Source organism: Artibeus jamaicensis, unplaced genomic scaffold (assembly GCF_021234435.1).
Source record: "Artibeus jamaicensis isolate MK-2021 breed Jamaican fruit bat unplaced genomic scaffold, CSHL_Jam_final contig_64, whole genome shotgun sequence".
In the NCBI taxonomy this organism is placed as follows: domain Eukaryota; kingdom Metazoa; phylum Chordata; class Mammalia; order Chiroptera; family Phyllostomidae; genus Artibeus; species Artibeus jamaicensis.
Window position 1 is genome coordinate 10499775 of NW_026521911.1, and position 27457 is coordinate 10527231.

Consider the following 27457-nt stretch of genomic DNA (forward strand, 5'->3'; position numbering starts at 1 on the left):
TTTCAAAAACACAATCCAGAGATCTGAGTGGGCTTCCCAAAGATCTCCTAATTCCTAGGGAAGAGACTTTCACACACACAACCTCTCAAATAAAGACATTTTCCTACGTATTCAACTCAAGAAAGTCAGTGTTTTCATTGGTGGACGTAGGAAGTGTACTGGAGTCGACTCTCCAGCGACGCCTCCCGAGGTTATGGATAAATCCGACGTTTTCCTCTTTTCAGTTCCGGGAGAAACGTGGGTTTCAGCAGCTGGACGTGGCCGGGATCTCCGCGGCACCTGAGACTCGGGTGGTGAAAGGAATGGGGAGGGCCTAAAGCCTCCGCTCCCCTGGGCTCCCCCAACCCCGGACGCCAAGGGAGGCGGGAAGAAGGATGATTGACGGAGTCGATCAGTGGCTAGGGGATTGCAAAGGAAGGGACAAGGACAACGACAGCTGAGCTTTCCCCTCAAACAGGTTGGGTTGGGCCTCGAGAACGGCCTCTGTCAGGCCTACTGGCCTCTCTGAATGGGTTGTTATGGTAACAAACAACCGAACAGTCCCTTACAAACGAGCCAATAAGAAGAGCCGTCTTTTTCCACCGTTTCTTCGAGCCTTAGGTGTTGCGAAAGCACGGGTAGGGGCGCGGAGGAGACGGAGCCCAGACGTTCTGCGGTGCTGCCGGAGGAGGGGTTTATGACGTTACCGGGAGAGCCAATCACATTTGTGTTTGTGCAACGGCCCCGCCCTTTTACCGCACATTTCCCCTCCCCTAGCTCATTTCGCACGACGCAGCGGTTGGGAACACAGACATTTTCGGAGCTGGAGCCGCCAGTGCCGGCGCCATTTTGTGTTTGGAGAAAGCGGCCTCTGTGGCGACTGGAAGTGGACGGAGATCACCCGTGAGAGGGCGGCGTTTCATACCCGAGGTCCCCTTTGTGTCGTCCCCTAACCCCCCCTCCGCGGTCAGCATGTGGTGAAGCCGGAGCCGCGAGAGACCCGGGGAGAGGAAGAGGAGTCGGAAGGGAGGCGGGGTATCGAGAGCGGCTTCAGCTTCAGCTGCGGCGGATCTCGGAGGGGGGCCGCGGCGCAATGTCAGAGCAGACGCCGGCCGAGGCCGGTACTGCGGGGGCCCGGGAGGACGCCTGTCGGGATTATCAGTCATCACTCGAAGACCTGACCTTCAATAGCAAACCGCACATCAATATGCTGACCATTCTAGCCGAGGAGAACCTGCCCTTCGCCAAGGAGATCGTCTCTCTCATCGAGGCCCAAACCGCCAAGGTTTTTATACACCCCGCAGCCTCCTATTCTTCTAATACTCCCTGATTTTAGTGTCAGCCTCATCCCAGGTCTCGCTTCTATCCGAAGGGGGACAGTTCTTCCTCTCCAACCCTCCCCCCCCAACTCTGGCTCGGTCTTTGGCCCAAGCTTCGAGCGTGGGCCTCTCTTGGGGGGAGGGAGTGGGGAGGATAAAGGGTGGAGCCCCACTTCCGCTTACCAACTCCCTTTTTAGGTCACCGCATTGTACATCCCGACACACGCTTTGAATAGAGCCCTTTGGGGTGGGGGGAGACTTAAAGGCAGTTTGTGTTGTGGGGAACTAAGAGTTAAAACCATTTTAAGCCCCTGGGAAGGTGGGGAGTGGTTCTTCTCCCACATCCCCCCAGTATTCTTTTGGGTAATTGCTCTGTGGGTTGGAAGGAGGTGAAGGGGGACCTGGGAGCGAGCTGTTGGTGGGTGGGAATAGGGAATTGGCCCCGAGTGGAGCAGCCGCTTGTTAGGAGCCCAACATGGCGCCTGGAAAGCACATGATGCAAAAGGGAAGAGAGAAGAATCCATTCCCTGCCAGCCAGGCAGCTGCTCACACCCGTCAGCCCCATTTTGGGGTGGGGGCGGCTAGATACAACTTTTATTCTCCTATGGGAGTGCTTTATTTGTCCCCCAAAATGGGAAATTGGGGTTGAGGGTGGGGTATGGGTGGGGGGAGGAGATCTTATCCAACCTGTAGGTGGAGAACTGGCCCATTGGGTAACAAGTACTTGAGGTTTTTTTGAAAAGTTAAGTCCCTCCTCTTCCTTCTCTCTTTTTTCCTCCCTCCCCTGATGGTGAAGACGTGCTTTTCTTCACCCCTTGACAGAAGTGGTCCTCTGCCACCCTATATTTCCCTGTAGTCCTCCTCTTATGCGGATTCATGTGGGAGTGATATGTCACTTAAGTTACTGTTAACTTGGTTATCACAATGAATTTTAATAGCTTCCCAGCACAACGTTTTATTTTTCAAGCTTGTACTTACGGTTTAGTTTTTTCTAGTTGTTAGTGATTGAAATTATCAGGATGAGCCTCCTTTTAGCAGAGTGAACCCCTTTTAAAAGGCCACTTTAACAACAACCACCAATATATTGTTCAGAGGCGGTTTCTGTCTAGTGTAAAACTGAGTGGTCTGACTAATAAATGGTTTTGAAATGTGTGACTGGTATTATAAAATTTGTGAATAAAACATATAAAATATGTATTTGTCTTTTTTTATTTACCTTTGTAAGGTGTAGAATCTGCTTCCAAGACTTATTTTTATCTACGTGGTTGTGTGTTTTAAACAAAAGTCTTTAAGTGACTTGGGTTCATTCTTTAGGTTCCATCCACTCTTGGGTAAATCCGTTCACAAGATACACGGTTTCAGGTGGTCCTTTCATACCTTAATTTAAAGAGGACAAAAGTTTTTTTTTAAGGGCCCAACAAGTTTGTCATGCTCAGTCTGACAGCTAAAATGCAAGCGTTCATTCTCCTCTTCCTGTGAATGTCTGTGAAACGGCTATTTTTTTAAAGTATGAGATTTAAAAAGGAAGCATTCCTCATACTCAACATTTTTTATTGATAATCACAAACATGTTGGACATGAAAACTTAGTTTTTGCCTCCTTGAAGGCTTAACTTGACATTGTTAAGCCTTTAAAAGAAAAATGAAACCACTTACGCTTTAAAAAATAACATTGATTTTTAAAATTTAAAAAATCTAATTACCTGGTTTTGGGTGGTGGGGATTACTAATATTCCATGGAGCCTAATGTTTTAGTAGTGCAGATTGTCACTCAAAAGTTTTTTTTTTTGCTGGGTTATGGACCCAGAAGATCTTCGAGAAGTGAAAAGTAAATGCTGAATATAGTGATCACATTAAAACTTGTGTTTGTCTATGGATACACAGTGGTGAAAATAGGTGGACTATTTGCTGATAAAAGCTGAAATTTTTTGGCACACGTTTTCTGGTTATTTTTGTAAAGCCAGATTGAGGAAAAGATGTAAAAGTCACTTTGGGGAAATACCTTAACCGGGGTTGGGGTTGAGGGTGAGGGGAGGGATTTTCTGTCATTTGGTAGTAAACTGGCTTGGTTTTGTGTTTCTGGAGGTGAATGTTTGTGTCCTTATTCTCTAGCATCTCGGCATTACTAAACTTAAGGATTCACACTTAAATTGACTACATGAGGCAGTAGCGAAAAAAATTTTACATATAGGATTCACTTGTGCAATAAAAAACTAGCCTACTGAACAGTTACTGGCTTTATAGAAAGCCTGTTATTTTCATAAATACCACAATGACTAAAATGGTGTAAAACATGACATGATAAGAAAGACACAGCAACATAGCATTTGACACGTTGATTCTTAATTTACCCACGTGCCGTGGCCTTGTGAAACCCTTTTATTTGATAGCATTGCAAAAGAAAATTTTAATACAAGGTTTTTCAAAAGTTTCCTTAGCCAACTTTGGTTGTAGTAAAGATTATTGGAAATGAGCACTCTTCTACACACTTGTATGGGCAATTGGTTTTGCGAAATAATGGACTTGTGTACTGCAGAACTGTGAGCCTACCCTAGCTACAGGTAGCTATGGGTGTTGTTCAGAGTTAAGATTCCTATACACATGGGATGGGTAAATGGGGGAGGTTTTTTTTTTAAATCATGGTTGCTTCAGTGGAGTTGGATTTAACACTTAGTGTATGTGGTGTGTCTTAATGCTGCTCAGCAAGTCTGTGAACCTGCTGATGCTTTCTGGAAACTTGCTGTGCCTTCTAAAAGCCAGTGATGGGTAGGCATTGCAATTGAACTGGGGCAACGTTTGTTTGCTTTGGAAAGGGCCACCTGTATCCGCATCACCACACTGGCTCTGCACAAATTTAGAACCTCTGGTTTGTGCATGCCAGAGGAAAATAGTTCGACGGAGAGTCCATGCTGTGTGAAGAAAATCTTCAGGACAAATCCTGCCTTCCAGAGTCAAGTTCAACCTGATTTACATGACTCAGCGGCTGCTCCATCCAGTTTTTCTTGTATCAGTAATAACTTGCACCTTCCTGCAAGTTTAAAGGTGTTTTTTTTTTTTTACCATTAACTTCATGTGTGAAGTATACTTCTTTGTACATTGGATTATAGATAAGTAATCCTAATGATTTTACAGGTAACAAAAGCTTCATAGAATTTAACATATAAAATATACTTATGGAAATTAGGGTTTCTGCCAGAAGTCTGAAAACTTCATTAAGTAGGTACACCATTCTAAGTTAACGTGGATCACAAGTCTTATACTTGGATTGCAGAAAATAGCCCACTTTATTTTTGGTCACTTAAAATGGGTCTTTACCATATAGAATGTGAAACTCCATTGAGCATTAAATGAGCTTACTAGAGATTAAGGTTTTTCTTAATGGTGATTTTGAGCTTATTTTGTGTGCTCAATTAAAGATCACTGTAGGAGATGAGTGAACACAAATGTTTCATAAACGTTAATATTTAAAATTACCAACAAAAAGAGGTCTGTATTATAGGTTTAAAAACTCACTTTTAAAAGTACTTTTTTGGTGGCAATTCATTATACTAAACTTCTTAGTTTCTTTTTATTCAGGCTCCTTCCTCAGAGAAGCTTCCCGTTATGTACCTTATGGATTCTATCGTGAAAAACGTTGGACGAGAGTATCTCACTGCCTTTACTAAAAATCTAGTTGCAACATTTATTTGTGTGTTTGAAAAGGTATATATTGCATTTAGAAACATTTGAATTTTTAAAAAAATGTGTTCCTGATTAAATAAATACTTGCCTTTGTGTTGGGTTTTCTTGGGTGGTAAAATGTTTTCTCTTGGACATTTATCAAGTACCATGCTAAAGTTAGTGTTTTGTGTTAGATATTTAATGCAGATTCTAGGGGTTTTACATTACCCATTTAAGACTGGGCTGCTTTTAGGTGGGCAAAAAGATGTGAAACTATTAAGAGTGTTTTAAATTCCATTGTTTACATTCTTGGTGTGTGTTAGGGTGTTGGCTGTTTCTATCTGGAAAAGTATAATCCATGAGTGTCTTTTGACCTGTGATTGATGGCTTAAATTTATGTGATTTTTTTCCTGGAAATGTTTTGTTACTTTTCAAGTATGTTTTATATTAATGTTCTAGGATTATGTGAATAGTGGACTTGTTAATTGCCTTAGGTTATATTGGAAATAATTTTTATTCCCTTAGTGTTCAGAGAAAGGCTTATTTGTTTCTATAGCCAGAGATGGAACATTCCTTTGATAATGTTGTATCTGGCAGTTTGGTAAATACAGGCATTATGTTGAGGAGGACCAGAGACTTGTTTTATCTTTCACACACAGTAAACGGGCATTTATAAGATACTATGGTTTAGAGACTGTTTCCTAACACAAAAAATTGGTAGTTCTTATATTTTAGATGTACTCGTGTTTAAGGAGAACCTATAGTGGTTAGACTTGGAGAATTTGGATTATTTTGAAAGAACTCTTCAGTATCAGATTTTACTTGATTGTTAGAACAGCAAATGTAGTTGTTGCTTGAGTAGTTTTTCCCCTTTAAATTCCTAGAGAAAAATACTGCTAAGTAAGTATATGCAGAAGAAATTTGGAAAACTTTCAGATTGTGTTAAGGAGATTGTTAAAGTGTAACCTTTGCTAAATACTTCTTACCTGAGCCTGTAGCCTTAAGAAGAGGTTCACTTCTCTTTATAGAATTTGGAGAGCTAAACCAGCCTCTTGGTTTCAGTTTTAGTATGTTCAAATTCATTTTGGTGTTTGGTAGAATATCTTTACTGAATCTAAGTAGGCCTTAACACTATAGTTGATGAACATGAGCTTGTAGTAAATACAGTTATTGAAGATATAGGTATGGTCAAGGCTTTATTATCCTAAATTTAAATACCTTAACTCAGTTTTCCTAAGTACTAGGTTTCTCTAATGGCTAATTTTGAAAACATTGTTATGCCTACCATAAGCATGATTAGTTGTTATATAAAACTAAAGCTAATGCTAATCAGTGGGTAAGATTTTGAATTTTAATAATTAAGGTGCCTTCCACACCACAAATATCTTGTTTTAGGGAGAAACCATACTGTATTGCAGAAGATTGATTAGTGAGATAGTTTTGTCTTAATTTTAACTTTGTACTACCATGTAAATTAAGAAATTTAAGCCTTGCTCAGGTAAATTGTTCCCTAGTTTTATGTTTCTGTGCAAAGTAAGAATAACATTAGGAATGCTATATGAAACCTTATAATTTGGAAACATTTGGTACTTTTTTTTTTTCAATGGGCCTCTCCTATTTCGTGACAAGCAAGTTCAAGAAAGTCCATTAGTAGTTTTGTTCATTTGTCTGATTTTGCCACACCTGCGTTCTGGCCAGAAGGTACTTGGAGGTTTTTTTTTTTTTTTGAAGCACGTGAGCATCTGTGGTCTGTATCTTCTTTGTCTCAGTAATCTCAAAGCCAAACTTATAGAATTGCACTCTGGAAAGTACAAAGACTTGCCTAGTGGTTTGCTTTCAGGAAGGCTAGATGATGATGACTTTAATTTTTCTAATTTTTTTTTGAGGGAGAAATTTACATTTACAAAGCAAATATATCTTAAATAAAGTTTTACTGTTGCATATATTCATCAGTGAGCAAGTATGAATGCTATATATGAAGTACAACAGGGATTGATTTAGCCTTTTACTTATAGCCTTATACTTAATATTTAAAACATTCTATAGTAACTTAACAAGCCATAGAATTGTTCTGTTGTTTTAGGTGGATGAAAATACTAGAAAAAGTTTATTTAAGTTACGTTCCACATGGGATGAAATATTCCCATTGAAGAAACTTTATGCCCTGGATGTCAGAGTCAATTCATTAGATCCTGCTTGGCCTATTAAACCTCTACCCCCCAATGTGAATACATCTAGCATCCATGTGAATCCTAAATTTTTAAATAAATCGGTAAGTTTTACACAAATGGTATATAACTAATACTTTTAACTGTCAAGTTTTGACTTTTCTAAAATTTCTTGCCTGAAATAACAAGAATATTCTGTGCTGAAACAGTGTAAATTTTTTTTTCCTTCAGGTTCATAGTGCATTTAAAAATATATTCTTGTTAGGTGTTAACATAGTATGCTTATTTTGACTTTAAATTCCTGAACAGTTTTCTTCGTTCTTTTAAACATGATTGGCTGTTTAAAATTATAAAGGGTATTTATTAGAGATAAGCAGGTAATTTTTAGTTTCCTCTTAACTTCCTTTTTAGTTGTGATACATAGTTTTTTAAATACTAATTTTCTCTTATAGCCTGAAGAGCCTTCAACACCTGGCACAGTGGTCAGTTCCCCTAGCATCTCCACTCCTCCAATGGTACCTGATATACAAAAGAATCTTACCCAAGAGCAACTAATAAGGCAACAGTTACTGGCAAAACAAAAACAGTTATTAGAACTTCAGCAGAAAAAGCTGGAGCTTGAACTAGAGCAAGCTAAAGCACAACTGGTAAGTAGAGGAAATTTTCACTTTAAGTATTTTAAACATGTCTTCTGATAGAGAAGTAATTATTTTGTATTTGAATTTTATTAACATTACTTTTATTAATAGTGTGTTTTCCCTCTTTTATTTCACAAATTATGGTGATTTTGCTAGAGGAAATCTTTATATCCTTATAATACAACTCGAATATAAACTACACTATTTTCTTTCAAGTACCTTATTTTTTAAAAATTTTTATTTATTGACAGAGAGAGGAAGGGGGGGAGAGAGAAACATTGATTTGTTGTCCCTCTTTTTTATGCATTCATTGCTTGATTCTTGTATGTGCCCTGACCTGAGCAACCTTGGTGTATTGGGATGACACACTAACCAACTGAGGTGCCCAGCCAGGGTCCTCAAATATTTTTTATTTGATTGCTATGTTCTATGATAACCTTAGTTTTGTTAACAGTTATGTCATGTTCAGGTAATATCAGACCAATATGGTAGATATTGGTGAATACCTGCCATAGGTTGTGGTGAGTGTTTTTACAGTTTTGAATCTTTTATGAGCTTTTGCTTCATGAGCAGAAATCAGGTTCCTAGAAGCCATCAAAGAAAAGCCATTATAAAATGGCTAGGAAGTTCAGGAAGTCCATAAGGAGTCCAGGAAGACTATATGTTTATATGCACCAATCACTTTACACTAAGTTATTTTACTTGGCACTTATTTAAGAGTGGGGAGTTTTGTAAATTTATTATGAGTGCCACTTTTGCAGGAACTGAGTTTTATAACACTTTAGCTGGGACAATTGGCTCTTGTGAATCTGGAGTGCAGTGATTTATTTAGCAGTATCTTAGCATCAGTCTGGCTTAGAATCCTGAATAATGGGAAAGTGGATATTCTGTCCAGTCTACCCAGAGATTATACTATAAAACTTCAAAGTAAAGTACTAGTAAGAAGAGGCCATGTAAATAGACTAATTTTCTCTTTTCACTTTAATCTCCATTTAAACATTAGAAGTATACAGTGTAAAAACAGCAATGAATAAATGGATGTATTGAAGAAGCATATTCTTTAAGCTTCAATTTCTTGATAAATAATCTGCACATTTTACAGTATTAACATGAACATTTTCTTTGTATTTCAGGCAGTTTCTCTTAGTGTTCAGCAGGAGACATCCAACTTAGGTCCTGGATCTGCACCATCCAAATTACATGTTTCACAAATTCCTCCTATGGCAGTTAAAACTCCCCATCAGGTTCCTATGCAGCCTGAGAAAAGCCGTCCAGGTCCATCCTTACAAATTCAGGACTTGAAAGGAACAAACCGGGATCCCCGTCTTAATAGGATGAGTCAACATTCTTCTCATGGAAAAGATCAAAGTCACAGAAAAGAATTCCTGATGAACCCATTAAGCCAATCTGATATTAAAACAAGTAAAACTATACCCTCTGAAAAACTAAATTCATCCAAACAAGAAAAAAGTAAATCAGGTGAAAAAACCAAGAAAGAACTTGACCAATTAGATTCTAAATCGAAATCGAAATCGAAATCACCATCACCTTTGAAAAACAAATTATCTCACATAAAAGACTTGAAAAATCAAGAATCTGAATGCCCAAGGGTGTCTGATATGAGCAAGAGAGATCCAAGATTAAAAAAACACCTCCAGGATAAGACTGATAACAAAGATGATGATACAAAAGAGAAGAGAAAAACTGCAGAAAAAAAGGATAAAGATGAGCATATGAAATCATCTGAACACAGACTGGTTGGAAGTAGAAATAAAATTGTTAATGGCATTGTACAAAAACAGGATACAATAACAGACGAATCAGAAAAACAGGGAACAAAACCAGGGAGATCAAGTACTAGAAAGCGATCAAGATCTCGATCACCCAAGTCTCGGTCACCAATTATACATTCTCCTAAGAGAAGAGACAGGCGGTCACCCAAACGAAGGCAACGGAGTATGTCTCCAACCTTGACACCCAAACCTGGAAAGATTCGCCAGTCGGGATGTAAGCAGTCACATATGGAAGAATTTATGCCACCTTCCAGGGAAGAAAGAAATGCTAAGAGAAGTACTAAACAGGATGTTCGAGATCCAAGACGAATGAAAAAGACTGAAGAGGAACGACCACAAGAAACTGCAAATCAGCATTCTACAAAATCAGGCACTGAACCAAAAGAGAATGTAGAAAATTGGCAAAGTTCCAAATCTACCAAAAGATGGAAATCTGGTTGGGAAGAAAATAAAAGGTAGGATGTTCACATTTTTAATCAAGTAGAATAATATGTCATTTTAAAACAGTGCTAACTTAAAAATTGGATAATGTTCACTGGGTGTTAAAATTAGTGCTTTATTTTTCCATATAATTCTTAAACCCTCATTATAGGTTACATACCATTATTATTCCTATTTTACAGATAAGGAAAGTGGAGTTTAGGAAGGTTAATCTACCAAAGGCCACATATCTAGGACAAGGAAGAAATAGAATGTATATATGATTTTCTTGACTTCAGATCTTGTGCTCTTAATCATTTAATTAACTTTTATGATGACTTATATTCACTTTAACCAGATCCTTTGAAAAGGATTCTTAAGTATGGTCCTGAGTATTAAGAAAAGTTTATGAAGTAACAGAACTGCTTTTATGGTTTTCAGCATACAACAGAATGATGAACATAGTAAATCTCCTCATCTAAGACATAGAGAAAGCTGGTCAAGCACTAAAGGAATCTTGTCACCTCGAGCCCCAAAGCAGCAGCATCGATTAAGTGTAGATGCCAATCTTCAGATTCCCAAAGAGTTAACTCTTGCAAGCAAAAGAGAATTACTTCAAAAGGTAGTTATCATGATCCCATGTAATCATTACTCCTTTTGTCTAAGTATTTTTGTAAGTACTGTTTATATTTAAAATACTTGGTTTCCTTTTATTACCCCATGCAGACGAGTGAACGTTTAGCATCTGGTGAAATTACACAGGATGAGTTCCTTCTTGTTGTGCATCAAATTCGACAGCTATTTCAGTATCAAGAAGGTAAACATAGATGCAATGTACGCGATAGTCCTACAGAAGAAAATAAAGGTGGATTAAAAAAGAAACCTCTCTTATCTGATGCTGAATTAACCTACTATGAACATAAAGCAAAACTGAAAAGGACACAGGTTCAGCATTCATTTCCAAGACTTGATCTCTTAGATCCTGATATTTTTGACTACCCTTTGACTGATGCCTTGTTGTCTGGAATAGAATGTGAGCCATCCAAAAGTAAACATGCAAGTAGGAATAGTGGAGCACAGTTTGACAGAAAAGAACAATTTAGTGAAAGAGCAAGACGTCTTTCTCCTATTTCTGGGAGTCGTACTTATGCTGAGAATCTTTCACCCCATGAGGGCCGGAGAAGACATGACGAGCAAGTCTCTACTAAAGGTAGAAAGTTAAATCAGATTATGCCTATTGAATCACACAGCAGTGAAGGGAAAATAAACAAGCTAAGTGGGGATGGATTTTTGTGACTGTTCAGAGTGCCTTTTTCTGTTTTGATTTGGTATTTTTCCCTCAGAAGGGAAGAGAGTTAATACTTAAAAAAAAAAAACAAGTCTGTGTCAGGTACTTTAAATAGGCTCTTTATATATGTAATCTTAATTTGATCCTCACAATGACCCAAAGAAATATATATTACCCCATTTTACAGATAGGAAATAAGACCAGAGAGGTTAAATAACTTGGTCTCAAAATCAAATAATTAGTAAGTTGACAGAATGGGGATTTTTTTTTTTTTTTTACCCAGGTGTGTCTGACTCTGGAGGGCATCTGTTTACCTGTTGCTTGGTGCTATTTTTTTTTCTCCCTTCTAAGTGAGATAGTTACGGATATTTTTGGATAAACATTTACATGAATATAGGAGGTCTGTAAGATAATTTTATATAAATTCAGATTTAGGGAAAATAATATTTTTTTCTTTTTAAAAGGTGTACGAGAAGAGCAGAGATCACCATTCAATGATCGTTTTCCACTTAAGCGACCTAGATATGACGATTCAGATAAACCATTTGTAGATAGCCCAGCATCACGATTTGCCGGCCTTGATACAAATCAGCGACTTACAGCTTTAGCTGAAGACAGACCATTATTTGATGGACCTAGTAGGCCATCAGTAACCAGAGATGGCCCAACCAAGATGATTTTTGAAGGACCTAATAAATTAAGCCCTAGAATTGATGGACCTCCTACACCAGGTTCTCTTCGGTTTGATGGGTCACCTGGACAGATGGGGGGAGGTGGCCCTTTGAGATTTGAAGGACCACAAAGTCAGCTAGGAGGCGGGTGTCCTTTGAGATTTGAAGGTCCTCCAGGACCAGTAGGGACACCTTTGCGGTTTGAGGGGCCAATTGGTCAAGCAGGTGGAGGTGGTTTTCGGTTTGAAGGTTCCCCTGGTCTGAGATTTGAGGGATCTGCAGGTAGTCTAAGATTTGAAGGACCAGGGGGCCAGCCTGTGGGTGGTCTCAGGTTTGAGGGACATCGGGGTCAACCTGTGGGTGGTCTAAGGTTTGAGGGACCTCATGGTCAGCCTGTGGGTGGGCTTAGATTTGATAATCCCCGAGGTCAGCCTATAGGTGGACTTAGATTTGAGGGGGGTCATGGGCCATCAGGACCTGCAATTAGATTTGATGGACCTCATGGTCAGCCAGCAGGTGGGATCAGATTTGAGGGTCCTTTGCTACAGCAGGGAGTTGGGATGAGGTTTGATGGCCCCCATGGTCAGTCAGTAGCTGGTCTGAGGTTTGAAGGACAACATAATCAACTTGGTGGGAACCTTAGGTTTGAGGGTCCACATGGTCAACCAGGAGTTGGGATCAGGTTTGAGGGACCTTTAGTCCAACAAGGAGGTGGAATGAGGTTTGAGGGTCCTGTGCCAGGAGGTGGCCTGAGAATTGAAGGGCCTCTGGGTCAAGGTGGTCCAAGATTTGATGGTTGTCATGCTTTAAGGTTTGATGGGCAGCCAGGTCAGCCATCACTCTTACCAAGATTTGATGGACTACATGGTCAACCAGGTCCTAGATTTGAAAGGACTGGTCAGCCAGGCCCACAGAGATTTGATGGACCACCTGGACAGCAGGTTCAACCAAGATTTGATGGTGTGCCTCAAAGATTTGATGGTCCACAACACCAGCAGGCATCAAGGTTTGATATTCCCCTTGGTCTTCAAGGCGCACGATTTGACAATCATCCTTCACAAAGGCTTGAATCAGTTTCTTTCAACCAGACTGGTCCATATAACGATCCACCTGGCAATGCTTTTAGTGCCCCGTCCCAAGGACTGCAGTTCCAAAGACATGAACAAATATTTGATTCACCTCAAGGACCAAATTTTAATGGACCACATGGCCCTGGAAACCAGAGTTTCTCCAATCCTCTTAACAGAGCTTCTGGACACTATTTTGATGAAAAAAATCTTCAGAGTTCTCAATTTGGAAATTTTGGCAATTTACCTGCTCCAATAACCGTAGGAAATATTCAGGGATCTCAACAGGTAAGTTTTGCAGTTACTGCAAAATTATGTTTTGTGGTGTTAACCATTTTTAATGTTCCTAGAGTTTGAGAAAGGTTTTCAGGACATAGTTTATTCTATAGATTTGAATATTTTTAATGTATTTCAAAACCCCACATACTAGGGAAGTGAGAAGAAAGTCTTGGGGCTGAAATTTGCAATTTCAATCCAAGGATTTTCACTCCTTGAGTATCTAGGAGAAATCTATCGCCCACCCCCACCCATCATCTCCTCTTTCTCACCCACACTTTTTTTTTAGTAGACTTTTTTTTTTTAGAGGAGCTTTAGGTTCACAGTAAAATTCTGCTGTGAGGTACAGATATTTGCTGTATACCTCTTGCATTCACACATGTGGATCCTCCCCATTATGGATTTTTGTTCTTTATTATGTATACATACCACTGAAAGTTCACATGGATACTGAACAAGGTTTATGAATGGATATTTGTTTACATACCAGCAACATTTAGAAGTGTTACCTCACTCTGGAGTATAAATACAGTATCTGTTTGCCTGTACAGTACTTTTTCATGACTATTTTACTTTGCAACATTCCCTTGATGTCTTTCACAATCTACTTTGTAACCCAAAGTGTAATGGCCAGGCAAGATGATCACAAAGTTCAGATTGCTAATTAAAACAAGCTTTGAACACAGGTCACATCTCTGGATGTCGGTTCTATTTACAAGAGAAAGCATCACCAAGGTAAAGTGATTTGTGTAAGGTTACACAGCTAGTTGGTGGCTATCTTGTGTTTGCATGTGATGTCTTAAAATGATATCTTAAATTTTTAAAAGAGGCTTCACATCCATTCTCAGTTCTTTATAATTCTGTGAAACAGATTCAGGAGGTTATTATTGTTCATTTTTGTAGAAAGTGTAGAATTGAAGGGACCAGTCAGGTTATAGTAAATCTTTATTACCATAGAAACCAAGCCTTATGATTCATATCTGTGACTATTTTTTTTTTAAATATTTTATTTATTTATCTTTAGAGGGGAAGGAAAGGAGAGAGGGAGAGAAACATCAATGTATGGTTGCCTTTTGTGCGTCCCCTGCTGGGAATTGGCCTGCAGGGGACTGGTCTGCAACCCAGGCATGTGCCCTGACTGGGAATTGAACCGCGATCTTTTGGTTTGCAGGCCCGTGCTCAATCCACTGAGCTACACCAGCTAGGGCTATCTGTGACTATTTTTATCTGACAAGGATGTTAAAGTTTTACTTAAAATATGGAAAGGATGTTCTTAAAACTAAGGTTTCTCTTAAAGGTTCTGACTGGCGTTGCTCAAGCAGTACCGTTTGGCCAAGGACAACAGTTTTTACCGGTTCATCCACAAAATCTTGGAGCATTTGTTCAGAATCCTTCAGGTATGTACTTTCTGAACTTTTCAAAAGATAAATAATTATTGTCTTTTTGAATAGCTACCTTATTAATTTTAAAAAATGACAGTGTTGAGAGGGCATATGTGATTTCAGGAAATATAATCTGGCTGGAATGTTTTGTTTTCTTTCTGGGTTTACATCGTTGATGTGTGTTCACATATTGATTTTGTTTGACAACTAGAGATGGTTAATCAGGACTAGCAATCCATTAAAAATAAGAGGAATGAAACCTATTGGGTGCAAGCTGGAAAGTGGGATAGTAGTGTAATACTTGTGCTGAAATGAAATAAATGACAAATCTCAGGAATCTCAATTATTTGATATTTTGAGGTTTTGTTTTGTGTGTATATATGTGAGATAATCCAATAACCGTTAAGTAAATACTGGGTACATTGCCTTATAAAGTTGACCCGTTCATGTGTTTTTAATGGGCACTCAAATAATAATTATACCCAACATGTTAAAAGAGTAGAAAAAACTTCTGTGGTTCCCTTGCTAGCTCCCCTTATAAGCGCCTTTGTTACTGTGTGGTGAAGTGTAACAATATTGTTATGACTACAATAACAATATTGGATGCAAGGGCTTTAAAAATCAATTTTAGTTTTAATATGTGAAAAATAGGAAGTATAAATTATGGTGGTTTATAAAACAACTGCAAAGTTAATGCATTGAAAACTAGCGCACCAAGTCATAGTGATACTTTCTTCATTTTTGAATCTTCAGAAACATACTCCAGTATGGCAGTATTCAGTTTACAAATTTAGGGAGTTGTCTAAAACTTCGGACGTAGCTAGGAAAGTCCTAGCCAAGTTCTAGTTAATGCCTTAGATCTTAAACTGTGTCATCATAAGAAATTTATTCAATTAATTTGAAAGCTTTTTGTTTTTAATTTCTAGGTTGACCATCAGGATTAGTTAGTTTTTTTAAAATAAGATTTTATTTATTTATTTTTTAGTCAGGGGAAGGAGAGAGGAAGAGAGGGAGAGAAACATCAATGTGTGGTTGCTTCTCGTGTGCCCCCACTGAGGGCCTGGCTCACAACCCAGGCATGTGCCCTGACTGGGAATCAAACCTGTGACCCTTTGGTTCGCAGGACAGTGCTCAATCCACCGCACTACACTACCCAGGGTGGATTAATTAATATTTTTAATGCGTGTGGGGTTTTTTTTTTTGATGTCATTGTAATGAAAGAGATGGAAGGAATTTGGAATCTAAAGTTGAAAGACCAGGCTTAGAATCCCCACTCTGCTATTTCATGGATGGGCAGAATATAAGCAGATAACCTCTCTGGGTTTGTTTCTTGTAGACAGAATTTGATAAAAGTTATTTGCCTAAAAATTTTTTTATAAGAATCAAATGAAATTGTATATGCAAAAGTACTTTGTAACTCGTAAAGTGCTATGTTAATGTGCTTTTCTTTAAAGTTCAGATGTTCTTGTTGAGTAGAGAATTTCATGTGCATTTGGTGCACAGTTTTTTTTAAACAAATAGTGTATATAATGGCACATACCTCAGTGCATTATAATTATTAATTCATTTAGTTCTCATGACACCCTTAGCTAGGAACAATTACTGTTACTACCCTTTTACAAGTAAAGGAAACTGGGGTACATAAAAGCAGTGTGATCATGTCACACAACTAGAATGTGAGATTTTTAGTTAGAATCTCAAAGAGTCTGGTTCTATAGTTCATGCTTTTGATCACCGAACTTGGCCATCTGTAGACATGTGAATGGCTGGTTACCACTCTAAGACATAGACAGCTAATTCTAATGAAATGTAAATGTTAAACTAGTATGCGAAATGCTGTTGTTATTGACTATCAGGGTTGATTTATTCACTCATACGTGTTCAGACATTTCATTTCAGCAGACACTAATTACGCCTATTGTGTCCAAGCATTGTGCTAAGTGTGAAGAGTATGCAGTGGTTAGGAGCAGGTATTATGTATATTGTGGATGCAAATTGAATTCCTTCTCACAAAGAGGAATTTTTAGTAATTCACAACTTTTTCTAGAGGTGTAGTGAGATGCATGATAGATACATTAAAATATTTTTATAGTTGAGTGAAAGGATCAGAATTAGATCTGTGCTTAACAAGATATGTAATTGGATTGATTCCTCATAAGTGAGGTTAAGGAGAAGATTGTTATCCTTTTGTCATTTATTTAAATTATTGAAGCTGTTATAAGCCTCACACCTGTTTAACAAGAGCCTGAGCTGCTTTGCAAGGGTAATAATTCAGCAAAGGGCAGAGGGTAGGTATACTCTGAGCCACATGGCTCATCTTCCTTCATTAGTTTCCCTGGGTAGTCCTGTCAGGGGGTAGAAGCACTTCCACTTAGGCTCTGGGTATTTTTTTCCCCCCATTATGGTTAGAAGATGAAGATTAGAAAATTAGATAGCTGGAAATAAAGGTGGTGTGTATGTTGCATTGCATAGAAGGGAGTATGAGTATAAAGTATCATACTCCCTCCCATCATTTAGTATTTGTCCTAGAATATATTAAGATCAAAAGTTCATTTTAGGAGCTTTTTAGATAATTTATAGTCATCCTTAACAAGAGTGTGTAAAATGTATTGTTTGATAGACATCTTGAAGCAAACTTTGAAAATGTTTAGTATAATTTATACCTTCAAGTTCTAGTTTCATTTGAAGAGTGTTATTTTTCTTTAAAGGAGCCCTTCCTAAGGCATACCCTGATAATCATCTCAGTCAGGTGGATGTAAATGAATTATTTTCAAAACTGCTTAAAACAGGAATTCTCAAATTGTCCCAGCCTGATTCAACTACAACACGTAAGTATGTTTCCATACTTCATCTACACAAAGCTCCATTAAGTTACAAAGATATAATGTTAAGTTATGATAAGAGTTCTTACTTACAATAATTGAATTTTTAGGTATACTCTTTATTTTTTGAAAATCTAATAGAATTGGTTTACAATAATTCTTTTTAAGTTTTCTAAGGTGGAATTATTTTTGTAACGGACATTGTTTCAATTGACTAACATTCCTGATGCAGATAATGTACAGGCTTTTTACTAGTTATTCTGGGTTAGTTTTTAGAAGTAATTTGAATATCAGTGAACTAGTTTTGTGAAATTGACTTTTAAAGACCTAATATTATTTATCAATGTAAAGAATTGTATTAAGTTTCTTGGCCAGTAAATAAATACAACATTACAAACACTAAATAGACAAGATGGGCTTCTCTATTGCTTATAATATTGTAGTATTCCTCTATAAGTAAGAAATGGAGACTGATATTGAGAAATTGGTATATATTTTTGTTAATTGAAGAAGTAAATGAAGTTGCTGTTCAGCCTTCCACTGAAGAGGAGGAAGATCAGAATGAAGATCAAGATGTTCCAGATCTTACCAATTTTACAATTGAAGAATTGAAACAGTATGTAATCTGATTTTCTTCCTAATTTTCTAAAGGACTGACTTTACTAACAGTGGACAGTATTGTTAGTGCTATTAATTTTTACCCCTCTTACTGTTTTTAAAATTTAGGGAGCCTGTTTTCTTTTTTTTTTTTTTAATGTTGTAAACTATACATAACAAACTTTAGGAAACCCGTTTAAATCTTCTTTTAAAATATGTCTGCCACACAAGTGTTTAGGTCTGAAGGCTATCCCAAATGTCTGTTTTTTTCATATTGGTGCTTAGAACAACAAATACAGGGAGTTTAAATATTAGGTATTGATGATCACTCATTTTCCTTTTCATTTTCATCTTCCCTTAATCCTCATTATTTTTTCTTTATTGATATTCTTATATTTCATGATAAAGAAAATTAGATTTTTGTGGTCTAGTCTTTCAAAAAAATTTTAAAAATGGATTTCTACGTTATAAGTAATGCATGTTCATTGTGGACAATAGAAAGTACAAATGAAAGCAAGAAAATAAAATTACCTACAATTCTCACTTTGATAATAGTGTTAACCTTTGTCCCATATCGTTTTATAAATTTTTATTGTCTATATTATACTTATAAAAAAATCTAAAGCTTCTTTATGGATTCGTTATATCTTTATGAGTATTTGATTTAAAAATAGAATAGCTAATGTTTTTCACTTTTAAAATCAGTATTTTTAAAGTAATACTTACACTTCAAGTTTTGTAATGAAAGGCTTATAACAAATAATAAAAGATGGTATCCCTTTTTCCTAGTACTACTCTTCACCTAGAGGCAATAATTTTTTAAACTTTTTTTCTATGGTTCCTAGCATTTACTTTTGCATATTAAAAGATACATACATGCAAAAAGAGATTTACAGTTGTCAGTATGTGAAATGAACAACTATAAACCTGCCTTTGCCTAACCCTGTATTTTTCTGATATATCACATTTCTTGATTATTGTATTTAGAAATCTTGATTTTTTAAAAAAAGATGTTTATTTTTAGATGAGAAGGAAGGGAGAAAGTGAGGGAGGGAAACATCAGTGTGTGGTTGCCTTTCATGCTCCCCTACTGGGGACCTGGCCTTCAACCCAGGCATGTGCCTTAACTGGGAATTGAACTGGTGACCCTTTGGTTCGCAGGCCGGCACTCAATCCACTGAGCCACACCAGCCAGGGCAATATCTTAACTTTTTGAATGTGAAGGTTTAGCTATCTCCTTTACTGTTCTGTCAACTTTCTCCCATATTAGTTATATAACAATTTTTTCATTAGATCATTCAATATTAATATAACTAAATCTTTTATTTGCTGGTATACAAAGTACTAGTGTACTGTCCTTTGCTTTCTTCTACTATTTAAAAAATTGTTTGGAGTTTCTAACTGCCATGCTTGTGGATTTAAAGACCATGCCTGGTCTTTATACAATTTATTTCCAAATAAGGAGCCCAGAATTTTAAAAAATGATTTGTTGACTTGTTTCCCATTAATCTTCTAATTTTTCTTTTTAGTAATCCGTGCAATTATTATTTCTTCTATGCCTCTTTCAATATTCTTTAGATCAGGGTGGAGTGGTTGAGTTATTGAGTTACTGAGAACTTCAAAGATCTGGAGAGGTGAAATCTGATTATTCTGCCATATCCACCTGCTGTGTCCACCTTGATACTGATACTAGTCTAAGAACAGGCCAGCTGTTGCTTTATTAGTTAGTGCATGGTCGTTCTGTTTTTAGCCAAAAGGAAATAAGTAGCTGGGCCAGGTCTGTTAATAATAGGATAGACTGCATGTGCCAAAATTGACCAAAGTTAAGGAAAAGGAGGGTCACTAATATACATTAGACAATAATAATATTGATCTTTGGGTATTACTAGCTAGCTCTTGGCTGAAATATTATTTTGTCACATAATAATGGCTTCACCATTATTAAAATACAGAAAACTGAAATATTTATAACTGCCTTTTTTAAAGTTCTTTGAGCCAAGTTATATCAAAGCTAAAGATTATTTCTCTATTTCAAAATAGACGTTATGATAGTGTTATAAATCGACTGTACACTGGTATTCAGTGTTACTCCTGTGGAATGAGATTTACAACATCACAGACAGATGTGTATGCAGATCACTTGGACTGGCATTATCGGCAAAATAGGACTGAAAAAGACGTTAGCAGAAAAGTCACTCATAGACGCTGGTACTACAGTTTAACAGTACGTAACTCATGTCTCTGAATTGTCTTTTACCCTTTAAATTTTGTTATTGTAAAAGTATGTTAGTTTAAATAATTACTGAGATCTAACTTCTGAATTTTTAAAATATTTGACCCCTAGTATATAGGAGGTTTCTAAAATAAAACAAAACAGTATGTATTCGCTTTTTCTTGACTTCAGAGTAGGATACAGATTTCTTATAGCTCTAAAATTCCAAGTTGCTGTGACTGATTTTTTAAAAATATTGTATTATACTAATGGTCATGTTTAAATTATGTAGTTATAAATGTAGAGGTAATGGAAACTTAATATTAAGGTCTTAATTGTAATTAGTGGCCTTATGTTGTCTAACTATATGAGCCTCAAAGAGAAGGCATAATTATCAGTAATATTAAAATATATTGTGAAGACTGTACACTTACCTTTAAGTAACATTGTATTGAAGATACTCAGCTAAGTTTAGGAACAATGAAAATATTCTTCTTAAATCAACTTTTTTTAAGGACTGGATAGAATTTGAGGAAATAGCTGATCTGGAAGAACGTGCAAAGAGCCAGTTTTTTGAAAAGGTGCATGAAGAAGTTGTGCTCAAAACTCAGGAAGCTGCTAAGGAAAAGGAGTTCCAGAGTGTACCTGCAGGGCCAGCTGGAGCAGTTGAGGTAAGAGAGGAATGCTAAATAGTGTACCTCTGGTCATGTCACTTATTTAAAGTAAATGATCATAAATATATCACTTTTATTTACATCCTTCTTTTAATGATTTTATTTTTTCACTTGATCTTAGCCAGAAGGCCAAAAAGCGATTTTTGTTTTTAAAGATTTCTTGTAAGCTTTTCTCATCAGTAGTACTCTATGATAAGGCCTTGGGTTTTATAACCACTGTAGTTACTATATCAGTGAACAACAGCAGTGAAATGTTACCAATTTTGCATGGGAGGATGCAAAATTCTTAGAACTTATTTTGTTTCAGTATTACATAGGAACATTGTTTAAGCTTTTTAGAAAATTCAAGTTCATTCTTCCATTTAATATCTGTATGTTTTTACTTAATGTATCCTGTTAGTAAATTTCATTTTATATGATTCTATTTTAGAGTTGTGAAATCTGTCAAGAACAATTTGAACAATACTGGGATGAAGAGGAGGAGGAATGGCATTTAAAAAATGCTATTAGAGTAGATGGAAAGGTAATTTTCATTTTTTTTATAAATAGTTTTAAGATTTCTTTGCTTTTGTTTTTTTGTAGGGGTTGCTCATCACCACTTTGACAGAAATTCTGTCGGTTTTAATACAAAAGGTTTTTCTGTGTTTGAGTTGGAAGGGATCTTAGCAATCATCTGGTTCTGTATTCATTTTATGTAAGAGGTTGCATAACAGGTTAATGATAAACACAGGTCTAGGTCTTATCAATTTAGTCTTTCTGCCTAACCAGTTTTGATTCTAAATTTTTTTCATCATCAAAACTGTTAATGTCTTCAAAACCTATCATGTTATCTACTTAAATGTAGCAAGGTAAGTTTAAAGAGAAATCAGGATGAAAAATCTTTATCCATATTTGTGAGCAAAGGATTTTTATTTCCTTTTCAAAGATAGTTATCTTTTGGTTTAATTTAGAAAAGAAAATCTTATTAGAATAGCCATTAGAAATGAATATACATGTGAATACCTATTTTTATTCTTTTTCCTTCAGATTTATCATCCATCATGTTATGAAGATTATCAAAATGTAAGTTTTTTTTTGGTTACTGTTCTTATTTACATTAATAAATTTTATTTTTTGTATCAGAGCAATAGTGTTAATTTTGAAATATTGAGCTATTTTGTTTTGATACAGCATTTACGTTGTTCATGAAATATTGGTGCTAGAATTGATGGAAATTTTGAAATTTTTGCATTATTCCTTGTATTCCATTCACTTCAATATTGATGATATCTTTTACTACAGCGCTAGTCATAGAGAAATGTGAGGGAAACTGAAATAGAAGGATCACGATGGGAATAGGTTTCTAGAGTTGTGGGTAGCATTTACTGCTTTTTTTCTTACATACTTCACTCAGCCATGTATTATAGGAATAATTTTTAAATGATCGCACATGAAATCTGAAAAAGATGTCAATGTGTTTCTCTTAGAATTCCAATTTTTTTTTGTAGAGTGACCACTTTTTAAAAACCAAACAGGGGAACACATTGCCTTTCACAGAATACTTGTTCCACGAGTTTAAGAGGCTGTTTGGTAGATATATGTAGGTCATCAAAAGACTAGACTTCGTAGGATGTTTTGCAGGTTTGTGGACCTTTAGACATCCTTTGAGTGTTTAAAATTAGGCCTCACAAAAAGCCAGCCCAGGATTTGTAGGGGTTACCATCTGTGTGGGGTTAACTATAGAATCATATCTGATCAACCTGTTTTGGCCTTTTATTGGTTGCTGCTTTTCTTAGCTCATTGCTGAGTACATGTTAAATGCTTAATAGTCTGCCTTTATGGCATGTTTTGTAGGGAAGCAAGCATGTTTGTTTTTGTTCATATAAGGGTCTTATAGAACTGTCATTTAATAAGATACGTTTGAGCTTTAATCAGTACTTATAGGACTTTTCATTTTGTAGACATCTTCATTTGATTGTACACCATCTCCCAGCAAGACACCAGTTGAAAACCCTTTGAACATTATGTTGAACATTGTCAAAAATGAATTGCAGGATCCCTCTGAAAGCCCCAAAGTTAAGGAAGAACAAATCGATACCCCACCAGCTTGTACAGAGGAAAGCATAGCAACACCCACTGAAATTAAAACAGAAAATGATACAGTTGAGTCAGTTTAAAATAAAATGAGAAAGGTATGTTTTTCTTTTTTAAAAAAGCTGCTGTTGGATCTAGAAGGTGAAGAATTTATGTATATATAGTCATATCTATATAAATTGTGTAGCTGAGGCAGGGCCTTCAGCTATCATTTGGTTAATAAATACATTTTAGTATTTGCATTTCCTACTGCCTGCACAGTTTCAGGTGCTTGTTGTGTGAAAGTTCTGTAGATGTGTGCAAATTTAACAAAAATGAAATTGTATGTGTAAAAATGTACGATTTTCACATGTGAAACTGTAAATTATAAATAAAAAATATTTTTGCTATCCATGGAGTGTAATATTTATGCACACCATCAAATAAAGACAGTGTTTCTGTACCTTTTACTGGGTGAAAATGGAATTAAACAGCAACCTCAACATAAGATTTTTTCCTGATAGCTCCCATGATTAAGGAGGCAAAGTCCTAAGTTTTATTCTTCAAAAGGGGGTTTGTGAGAGAACACTGCAGGATTTTTCTCAAATAGAGAAGCCAGATTTGAAATATTTAAAAAAACAAAATAGGACATATTTGCGCATATATATATCTCCAGCTTTAGAGAACCATCCAGATGTCCATTTTTGAAGAGCATCTAATGAAGCAACTTTATTCTTGAACTTGATGCCATCAAACAATTAACAAATATATTTAAGTACTAAAGGTGATTTTTTTTTAAATGACACTTCAAATTTGTCATAATTTAATGCAGTGAACATACTTCTATTTTAAGTTACAGGGGGATCTGTAAGAATGTTCATTTGAAACATGGTTAACTTTTATATCCTTTGTTGGTTTTGACTGAACTAGATGAATACCATGTTAATATCTCATACATGTAATAAATAGGATGAAGAAGCTCTGTTTGTGTCTCTTTATTTCTTGGTTTCAGATTGTGACTTCATCAGCTTTAAAACATGAAGTGACACTTAATGAGCCAGGCACTGAGAAGCAACATTAATCTTTTCTGCCATCTTTTGAAGGAGCTAGACATAAGTAACAATGAAAATCATAGTTGGTTGAATATTGTGTGCCAGGCATTGACAGACATTTTACATATATTTTCTCTGGTGCTTAAAAATAATCCTACATTGTAAATGATACAACTTAGAAAGTGGTACAACTAGAATATGAACTTTACCCTAAGATAAATGTTAGGATAGAAATAAGCACACCAGACTACCTGGAGATAGCTACGTTTTTGGGAGATAACTAGGACTGGAGTCCACATCTGTAGGAAGGGTATCTATGGAGAATGAACAGCAAATATAAACCATGTGTTTTCAAAAATTAATTTTTATATGGTTAAAACCCAGAAACTTGTAACAGATTATGTACCTTGGTCATGTAAGGAGTATTACGTGGCAGCCACTTGTTCAAAATTTCTATTTTAAACAAGTAATAGTCTATCTGCATCTTGGCCTTTTTAAAAATAGAATCAAGTGAATAAAATTTTAGAGATTTTCAAATGCTGTAGAGGTCTAGTAAAAAAAAAATGGCTAAGTGTCCACTGTTACTTGAGTTACAAACACCATGTGATAGTTGAACTTTTGAATATATGTGAACAGTCATGGAAGAAATGTTGGAATCTGAATCTAAAAGTTTTCTGCTATGACTTTCAGAGGAAGTCATCAGTTTTCACCAAATGTTGAAAAGTATGTGACAACATTCAAACCTACTAATACCTGTATAGAGGAAGAGGTGCCTGGGGAACAAACATTTATAGGAAGGTGAGAGAACACTTCTGAAGTAGTGAGTGATAGGTGACAAAATAAGAGTTAACCTTAAAAAATTTAACTGAAGAGATTAGTGGTTAGAATGAGATGAACAGGAGACATTAGCATGCTAAGTTAGCTTACCGAAGTCATAGGTTCAAGAGAGATGTGACTTGTTACTTGGAGCTGGAAAGACTCCATAGCACTCGAGAAATTGGAGGGACAGTACTGGAATGACCAGATATTGGACCACCTGGAATTGGTTTTCCTTGGAGGTAGGGGGCTATGGGATATCCAGTAGTGATTTAGATGTCCCTCCCCCTGCACCCTTCACCTGTGCAAAATTTAACCAGGGCTGTGCTCTAGAAATGACAGTGAATGTTAAGAACAGATTCCTTATCTGGAGTCATTTAGTAGATTATCATTCAGAAACAACTTGTATTTAAGATGCTCCACAGTTATACTTTCTGCTTGAAACTAGTAAGTCAGTTAACTAATAAAGTTCCATACTTCATTCTAATGAACAGCTAAATCTCATTAAGTGATTTAGAAATCAGACATTTAACTTTAGCCACAAAAGATGGACAGCAGTAGCCAACACAGCACTGGGAACTAGTAATCTATACTGCAAGGTGTAGCAAGGAAAACTAGAAACTTATGGAAGGTGGAATGTTATCATTTGAAATGACTGTGAGAATAAATAAAAGGAATGGTGTTAACTGCAAATTTCATTACACCCTTTACATTGTCAACATAATTTACCTACTTAAAACTTTCACGTTCTAGAAAATACTACATAATAATCTGTTGTTCAGCTAAAAACAGCTTTAGGGAGAAAAAACTAAGATTCTCATATAACAGCTTACACTAAAAGAGAATTTTAGATTCTATCTTCCTGGTTTTCTTTACATACAATATTAGTGTCCAATACATACTCAAAGGCTTATACAAAATATTCAGGAAAGTATTAAGGCATTTAACCATGCCCACAAGTGAAAAGATTAAGCTAAAAATGTAATCTGGAGGTAGAGATGGAAAACCAGCCTATTGTCAAGGCCTGACCTTCTGTAGCTGAAAGTTTTCTCCTGATCCTATATAGGTTCAGATCCCTGAAATTATGGGACACTTCATTGGGCAGGCAGGGAAGGGCAAAAAGCCAAAACTTGGCACCAGTGGTGTCCCTCAGGATTTGCAGGTGTGCACCAAAAGGAAAGCATGAATGCAGACAGGAAGGAGTGTAGAGGTCACGAAAACCCTTAGTTCAAGTTTTAGTCTGGGGTTAGCCCTGCTTCCTTTTCTGGAACTAGCTGCAAACAACTGATTTATGGGGGATTTTTGGGACAAACTGATTAATTACCTTACTTAGGGAAACCTAAAGTGGAGGTGGAAGAGGACTAGCCATTTTTACTAATTGGAACCATAATCTTCCTGCTTATAAAGGGTTCCATTTCCTTAGAATGCTGAGATGCCCACTTCAGTGTGTTGACACGGTTTCACTTGAGAAACTTCATGTCAGTCCCTTACTTACCTTAAAATTCTGTGCAACCTGGTTTTTACATCTTGACTACTTCATTAAAATTCCTTTGAGTATTATCAATGACTCCTTGCCAGAACCAATGTGCTTTTCTCAGCCTCTTAATCTTTCCTGGGTCATATACTCCTTAAAATTATCCTTTGCTTTATGTGACAGTGCATGTCTTTCTGTACTTCTGTATTTTTACTTAGGAAGAACTAAACTTCAGAAATCAAATACAAGTATAAAAAATAGTCTTTCATGTCCTTTCTTGTATAAAGTAACCATGGAGTTAACAATCTGGTATAGATCCTTCTTGAACTTAGAAAAAAATTTTACCGTTATTTTAGAAATTAAATGAGATCACACATAATATATATATATGTGTGTGTGTGTGTGTGTATATATATATATATATACACACACACAAATATGTTTGCCTTTTTTCATTTACCATCTTACAAACCTTCCCTGTTGATTAATGCATAGATCTGTATGTCTACTGCTATGCATTTCCTAGCATGAATGTAACATCCTTTAGCCATTCTTTCACTGATGGATATTCAAATTTCTATTTAATTACAAATTGTTGCAATGACTATCCTAGTACATTCATGTCAGCCAGTTAGTTTGAAGATTTTACAACTTGAAAGCTGCTGGTTAAAGCATAGTATCTATCTAGAATTTTGACAGGTGTGAAATTGTCCTTCATGGGTCACTACACTTTAGTCTTTCACCAGCAGTCTTCAGAGTGCTTTGTTTAGACAACCTCTTGCAACACTTAATGTCCATAGTTTTTATCCTTGTGCTGCTCAAACAGCCTATGAATTTGTCCTTTCTTTTGCTATTTTCCACTTGGTATTTTAATTGTTTTTTGCTCATGACTTTGTTATTCTTTCTTGACTTAAACTTTTAGAGTGTCTTCTCCAATCTTGACTTTATAGTAACATAGGTTGTAGCCTTTTAAATGTTTATTATACTAATTTTTTCCCTCTGTGGTCTCTGGGGCTTGTCTTGCTTAGAGAGGTCTTCCTAAGATGAAACAACTTTTTTGTACTGTCTTCTAACACTTTATGTTCATCTTTAATTCTG

The 27457-nt window shown here is 36.4% G+C and overlaps 1 protein-coding gene across 4 annotated transcripts; it reads left to right on the top strand.

Annotated features, from left to right (window-relative positions):
• The first annotated feature begins 224 nt into the window (after positions 1-224).
• On the top strand, positions 225-23429 carry PCF11 (PCF11 cleavage and polyadenylation factor subunit). Of its 4 annotated transcripts, none has more exons than XM_037138589.2 (16): positions 225-1264; positions 4874-4999; positions 7041-7229; positions 7578-7772; positions 8897-10011; positions 10418-10598; positions 10703-11186; positions 11729-13290; positions 14576-14675; positions 17369-17488; positions 17996-18098; positions 20120-20303; positions 20807-20962; positions 21396-21488; positions 21992-22027; positions 22906-23429. In XM_037138589.2, the coding sequence occupies exons 1-16, from the start codon at positions 1073-1075 to the stop codon at positions 23119-23121; spliced, it is 5052 nt and encodes a 1683-aa protein (XP_036994484.1). In that variant the 5' UTR covers positions 225-1072; the 3' UTR covers positions 23122-23429. The 4 variants fall into 4 exon arrangements, with proteins under 4 accessions (XP_036994484.1, XP_036994483.1, XP_036994486.1 ...); XM_037138588.2 differs by having other exon boundaries at positions 226-1264; positions 17993-18098; XM_037138591.2 differs by having other exon boundaries at positions 227-1264; positions 10703-10793.
• Positions 23430-27457: the final 4028 nt, after the last annotated feature.

Bases quoted from the DNA above. Each gene is read 5' to 3' on its own strand.
- PCF11 (XM_037138588.2), top strand. From the start codon at position 1,073: ATGTCAGAGCAGACGCCGGCCGAGGCCGGTACTGCGGGGGCCCGGGAG. The intron at 1,265-4,873 runs GTTTTTATACAC...CTTTTTATTCAG, and splicing joins TCGAGGCCCAAACCGCCAAG to GCTCCTTCCTCAGAGAAGCT. The intron at 5,000-7,040 runs GTATATATTGCA...CTGTTGTTTTAG, and splicing joins TTATTTGTGTGTTTGAAAAG to GTGGATGAAAATACTAGAAA.